Below are 6,434 nucleotides of genomic sequence, written 5' to 3'. Positions count from 1 at the left end.
GATTGAAGGCGGGAGGAGAAGGGGACAACAGAGGATGAGATGGTTGGATGGCATCACCAGCCCAATGGACATGAGTTTGAGTAAATTCTAGGAGTTGGTGATGGACAGGGAGGCCTGGCTGTAGTCCATGGGGTCGCAGAGAGTCTGACACGACTGAGCGACCTAACTGAACTGAATTGATCCAGCTCAACATGCCATCCATACATAGACACATCCATTTAATACTGACAGTTTATCTTTCACCCACCAACCATCCATTTGTCCAATCACCATTCCACTTTCCACCCTTCCACTGTTCTTCATCCAGCGACCATCCACTTTCCATCACCTATCTTCCAGTCTACTCTATCCAGCCACCCACCGTCGGTGATCATCCATTTAGCCTCCACCACCGTGAACAGCTATCTGCATTCACCTGCCACTCATCACCTCTATTCACCACCAACCATCGAGCCTCTGTCCACCATCCACCATCTAGTCATTCATGCGGCTCTCTACCACCCGACGCTCATCAGTCACACACGGCTCATTCTCCACCCACCATCAGTGCATTACTGTCCGCTCGTTCATTCACTCGCCATTTCCCGTCAGTCCATTCCTCATCCGTCCAGGAGCCAGCACAATAGCCTCCGCCACGCCCCATGCATCCAGGCTCGTCTTCCCACCGTCCTCCACACACCAGACACCAGGTGCCGCCCGTCTGCACCACCCACACTCCACCAGCCCAGGAGGCAGGAGGGCCTGCCTGGACCCGGCCCCTGGACAAGCCAACACCCGGCCCCAAAATGCGGGCAGCTGAGTGCAGCCCGAGCAGCATCTGGGGCTGAGAGGCGCCCCGCCCCCAACGCACCGTTTCCTTGGGAAGTGGTCCCCACAAGCCCCCTTTCTGAGCGCCCAAGGTCCTCAGGTCCTGGAGCTGGGTGTGTGGGAGGGGCCCAGGAGTCGCTGCGGGCGGGTCGGAGGTGGATGTGTAACCCTCCCGGCTGCCCCCACCCCGCCCGGTCACGTGGGCCCCGCGGGGCAAAGTCTCAGGGTCCGAGACGCCGAAGTCCGGCGGGATGGGCGCGCGGGGCCGGGTGCTGCTGTGGCTGCAGCTGTGCGGTAAGGGAGCTGAGGGGGGGGATGGCGCGCCGGGGGCCCGACGCACCCGGAGACCCAGGTCCCCGAGGGGTGCGCGGCGAGAGCGCGAGGGGCTGCGAAAGCCGGCCGGCCGCCCAGCCCCTCCTTGCGCAGCGCCCGCGGGGCCGAGCGGGAGGCTCCCCGGAGCCGCAGGGCCAGACCGACGGCCGGCCGCGCCCGCCCTCCGCCCCTACCCCGTCCGAAGCTGGCCCCCCGACACCCCCAACCCCCGGCCCCAGGGGGGCGCCTCTGACCCCCGCGTGGCCCGTAGGCGGGGGCGTGTCCTCGCAGCGGCCCCCTACGCCCGGGAGCTGTGAGAAGTGCAGCCCGTCCCGGTTCCCCTCTCTGAGCCCCGGGCCGATCCGGCCTGCCGCCCGGCCCCCGCCCGGTCCCCCAGTTTCTTCCCCTGGGCCGAGGCCGCCCTGCTCCGATGGCCTCAGTCCTGTGGTTGCCACCATTCTGGCAGGGCGAACTGGGGGCGGGCAAGGAGGCAATCTTGCGGCGGTGAGTCCCTGAGGAAGGCAGGTTTGAACGGGCTCTGCAGATTCAGTAGAAGTTGGGGAGCCTCGGGGCCAGGCTCCCACAGGGTCTGGTCCCACGCCTGGACCCTCTAGCTCCAGATCTCTCTGGGCGAGGTCGTTCTTCCTGGGCACTGGGGGTTCCGGGCGGGAACCCCAGCGCTCAGCCGTCCCCTCCGCAGCCCTGACTCGGGCCGCCTACAAAGTCTGGATCCCCAACACCGACTTTGACGATGCCACCAACTGGAGCCAGAACCGGACCCCATGCACGGGAGCTGCTGTCGAGTTCCCCGCGGACAAGGTGCCTGACCCCACTCCTGGGGCTGGGCGGGGGCGGGGGGGGGTGGTCCCGGCGTGGTCCAGGCCCCAGGAGCCCAGTGACGGAGGGCATTCGCTGACATCCTTTCTGCCTGCAGACGCTCTCGGTCCTGGTGCGAGAAGGTCACAGCATCTCAGACATGGTGAGCAGGGCTGGGAATGGGCCCCCAGTCAGAAGGGGGCCCGTGGGTCCTGCCCTGGTCAACTCGAGGCCTCTTCCTGACCAGCCTCCACCTGGGGGGCAGACCCTTCAATCCACTAGCCCTTAGCCTGTGGAGGGGTTTCTGGAAGGGTGGGGAACCACATGGGAGGGGACACCGATCCTCCAGTCGCAGCCCAGGCTGCGCCCAGCTTCGGAGGGGGTGTGGGGGCACCTCCTGTCCCTCCTGCCCCTGCCTTCGCCCAGGAGCCTGTCCTCTCCAGGTTTGCCCCAGGGAAGCCCCCCTCCCCACCCCACCAAAGCCTCTCCCTGTCCTGTACATCGGAACTCTGTCAGGGGACCTTTTTCTCAAACTGATTCACAGTGTGAGTTCCAGGGTGGGGTCCTCACCCAGAGGCTGCTGGACTTTGTGGGTGAGTGGGGGCCACCGGTGGCCTAGGAGGCCTGGGCACCACTCACTCTGCTGCCCAGATGCAGGGTCTGGGTACCCCTAATTTCCACCTGGAGGCAGCTAGGTTAATTGATGGTTTTTGAAAGCGGCATTAATTCTGGGAATCTGGCCCCATGGGGGGACAGGGCAGGGGGCGTTAGAGACCCCAGCCCTCACCTGCAGCCTGGGAAGGGGACCTCGGGCAGGATGTGCCGGTTCCTGTAGATCCTGGGTCCAGACGCCCTTCCCACGTGTCCAACCCAAAGACTAAGGTGTGGAGGGGCCAGTGACGGGGGACGAGGAAGTGGCAGAGCCACGGGGAGCCGTGGCCACACTCAGGAGCCCCCACAGCCCTGGCGACCGTGGCAATTGGACACGGGCCTGGAGAGGGCAGGGGGCGCCTGGAACTGGCAGGAACACGCGTATGGAGGAGTCAGTTGGAGATGGGGGTGCTGGGACCTGGGGGTCCCTTCTGGCCGTCTTAGTTGCCTGGATGATCTCCTTGGGGAGTTCAGTTCTGTTCAGTTCAGTCGCTCACTCCTGTGACCCCATGAACCACAGCACGCCTCCCTGTCTATCACCAACTCCCGGAGTCCACCCAAACCCATGTCCACAGAGTTGGTGATGCCATCCAACCATCTCATCCTCTGTCATCCCCTTCTCCTCCTGCCCTCAATCTTTCCCAGCATCAGGGTCTTTTCAAATGAGTTAGCTCTTTGCATCAGGTGGCCAAAGTATTGGAGTTTCAGCTTCAATATCAGTCCTTCCAATGAACACCCAGGACTGATCTCCTTTAGGATGGACTGGTTTGATCTCCTTGCAGTCCAAGGGACTCTCAAGAGTCTTCTCCAACACCACAGTTCAAAAGCATCGATTCTTCGGCGCTCAGGTTTCTTTATGGTTCAACTCTCACATCCATGCATGACTACTGGGAAAACCATCGCCTTGATGAGACAGACCTTTGTCAGCAAAGCAACGTCTCTGCCCCTTTTGGTTGTCTTAGTTGCTTGGATGATCTCCCTGGGGAGAGACAACAGTCATGCGTTCATTCAGCCTTCACTCCCTCTCTCTGCCCTGTCCTTCCCCTGGCCCAGCCAGCCCTCCTCTTTGTCCCGCACGTCTGTACCCCTTGGGGCGCCCCCTCACTTCCCCTGCTTATGCTCTGCTGGGAGAGGTCAGCCTGCGGAGGTCCTGGGTGGAAGCAGCCCAGGAGCACGGAGAGGGGGCGCCGAAAGGACCCAGTGCTGCCTGAGGGCCCTCCTCCAGCCCTACCCGTGGGGCCCCAGTGTGGTCCAGCTGCTGAGATGTCACCTGTGACGAGGCACAGCAACTCAGTGATTTAATTTGCATTTTCTTGGTTGGGAACGTGGGCTTCCCAGGTGGTAAAGAATCTGCCTGCAATCCAAGAGACCCGGGTTCAATTCCTGGGTCGGGAAGATCCCCTGGAGGAGGAAATGGCACCCCACTCCAGTATTCTTGCCTGGGAAATCCCATGGACAGAGGAGCCTGGCGGGCTACAGTCCACGGGGTCTCAAAGAGTCAGACACAACTTAGCAACTAACACCTTCATTTTTCACTTTGGTTTGAAACTCTCTCCCTGGGATTTTTCTCTTCCTGAACACCTCCCCTCCCATTTCTGGGCAGATTGCCCAGGAATCTATTATTTTCTACCCATTAATTGTCGAGTTACTGCAAATGTCTTCTCACTGTGGACTCTGCCTGTGTTTCCCTTTGCTGATAAGAAAACCCCATTATTAATCTATCAGATGCAAGATCAGTTGCTTTAAACCTGTGTATTCAGTGTTTTGTTTAAGCGTCTCTTCCTTGCTTCTTGGTAAAACCATTCTCAGCCACATATTCTGTCTGTCGGGTCATGGGTTTCCCATCAGGGGCACATGTCTGAGTCAAACGCTAACTAGGGAACCAGCTATATTCTTCTCCTTGGATTAAGCCCAGTTTCTCATGTCCTCCTCCAACCACCAGGCTTGCCCCTTGCTTTGTGGCACTGGGGTCACTGTTCGCCAGCTGCCCAAGGTGTGGTGGGGGTTCTCTTCGAGCTTTGCCTGCAGTTCCTTTGATCTTTCTGCCTGTTCTGCCAGCACCGCAGTGTTCCCACTCAGGCTCTGTGAGTTGTCTTAAAAGCCACTGGGTCAATTTCCCCTGCCTCTCCCCCACTCTGAGAGGTCAACCCGCAGAGGACCCAGGTGGAAACTGGCCACCCTGCACCTTCTTCACCCTTCTGTTTCAAGGTTGACTAGTTCTTTGTGGATCTGACTGTTGCAGAGAGATCATAGAGTAGGTTTATCAGGTAACACCAGTCCAGTCCAGTTCAGTCCAGTTCAGTTCAGTCGCTCAGTCGTGTCCGACCCTGCAACCCCATGAATCGCAGCACGCCAGGCCTCCCTGTCCATCACCAACTCCCGGAGTTCACTCAGACTCACGTCCATCAAGTCAGTGATGCCATCCAGCCATCCCATCCTCTGTTGTCTCCTTTTCCTCCTGCCCCCAATCCCTCCCAGCATCAGAGTCTTTTCCAATGAGTCAACTCTCCGCATGAGGTGTCCAAAGTACTGGAGTTTCAGCTTTAGCATCAGTCCTTCCAAAGAACACCCAGGGCTGATCTCCTTCAGAATGGATTGGTTGGATCTCCTTGCAGCCCAGGGGACTCTCAAGAGTCTTCTCCAACACCACAGTTCAAAATCATCAATTCTTCGGCGCTCAGCTTTCTTCACAGTCCAACTCTCACATCCATAGATGACCACTGGAAAAACCATAGCCTTGACTAGACGGACCTTTGTTGGCAAAGTAATGTCTCTGCTTTTGAATATGCTATTTAGGTTGGCCATAACTTTCCTTCCAAGGAGCAAGCATCCTTTAATTTCATGGCTGCAGTCACCATCTGCAGTGATTTTGGCCACCCAAACCCTGGAATTTGATTGGGAATGAATGACACCTTTATATATGCAAGTAATCTGCTTGAGAGCATGGATTTTCTCTTCAAATATTTCAGGTCATTGGCTATAAAACTCTTTACTAGAGGCTTAAAATGGTGCACGTAGAGGTTCTGTGTAGTAGTGGCTAATTTATAAATCCTTTATATAGTTTGGTTCCTATTGTGAATGGTGCCCTATTTTTAAGAATGATATAGTCTATGTGGTTATCTTTGTAAACAATGACCATTGTTCCTCTTCCTTTCCAGTCCCAACTCCTTTTATTTCCTTATATCATTGTCCAGGACCTCTACTCCTATGTTAAACAAAAGTCACGAAAACAGGCCTTCTTGTCTTGTTCCAGCATAAGAGAGGGGACATGTCGAGGTTCTCCACTGTGAAATGTTTGCTGTAGGGCTTTATAGATAACTTTATTTAATTGTGGAAATTCTAATCTATTTCTAGTTTGCTGGCAGCTTTTTGAAAATTCATAGATGGGTTGCTGAACTTCCCAGTTGTTTTTTTCCTACATTGACTGAGATGTAATCCTCCCTCCCCCCGTAGCCTGTTAATGGGGTTTTCTGAGGCGGAACCATCCTTGTGAGGCGCATGCCTTCCTGGCACCTTCCTTCAGGTACAGGTCAAAGTGCGCCTCTTCAAGACACTTGCCTTCCCTGTCCCGCTGATTTCGGTGGCACAAGACTCTCCACCGCCATCTGCTGGGACACCGTCACACACGCTGCAGAGAACTCAGGATGGGGGCCTTTCTCATCCCTTCCTTCGAATACGTTATTGGATCCAATCAGCTAATATTTTATTTAGAATCTTCACATTTTTGTTTGTAAGTCAACTGAGTCTATAATTTTTTTCCTTTTGTCGTTCATTTGGTTTTGGTTGGTTTGTTTATTGTTGGTTGCAGGGGGTCTTTGCTCCTGAGGGGACCTTCCCTTGTTGCAGGG

General features: G+C 56.5%; 1 protein-coding gene across 1 annotated transcript in view; it reads left to right on the top strand.

Moving 5' to 3' along the window:
• Positions 1–1,044: 1,044 nt before the first annotated feature.
• Positions 1,045–6,434, top strand: part of AMN (amnion associated transmembrane protein) — a 12,533-nt gene continuing 7,143 nt past the window's right edge. Inside the window, exons 1-3 of the mRNA XM_040256871.1 lie at positions 1,045–1,101; positions 1,820–1,938; positions 2,054–2,177. Of these exons, the coding sequence (XP_040112805.1) occupies positions 1,059–1,101; positions 1,820–1,938; positions 2,054–2,177 (286 nt within the window). The 5' untranslated portion in view covers positions 1,045–1,058. The remainder of the gene's footprint in view (positions 1,102–1,819; positions 1,939–2,053; positions 2,178–6,434) is intronic.

Source organism: Oryx dammah, unplaced genomic scaffold, assembly GCF_014754425.2.
Source record: "Oryx dammah isolate SB20612 unplaced genomic scaffold, SCBI_Odam_1.1 HiC_scaffold_16, whole genome shotgun sequence".
Classification (NCBI taxonomy): Eukaryota; Metazoa; Chordata; class Mammalia; order Artiodactyla; family Bovidae; genus Oryx; species Oryx dammah.
Note: the sequence above shows the minus strand (reverse complement) of the source record. Positions and strands in the feature narration are given on the sequence as shown.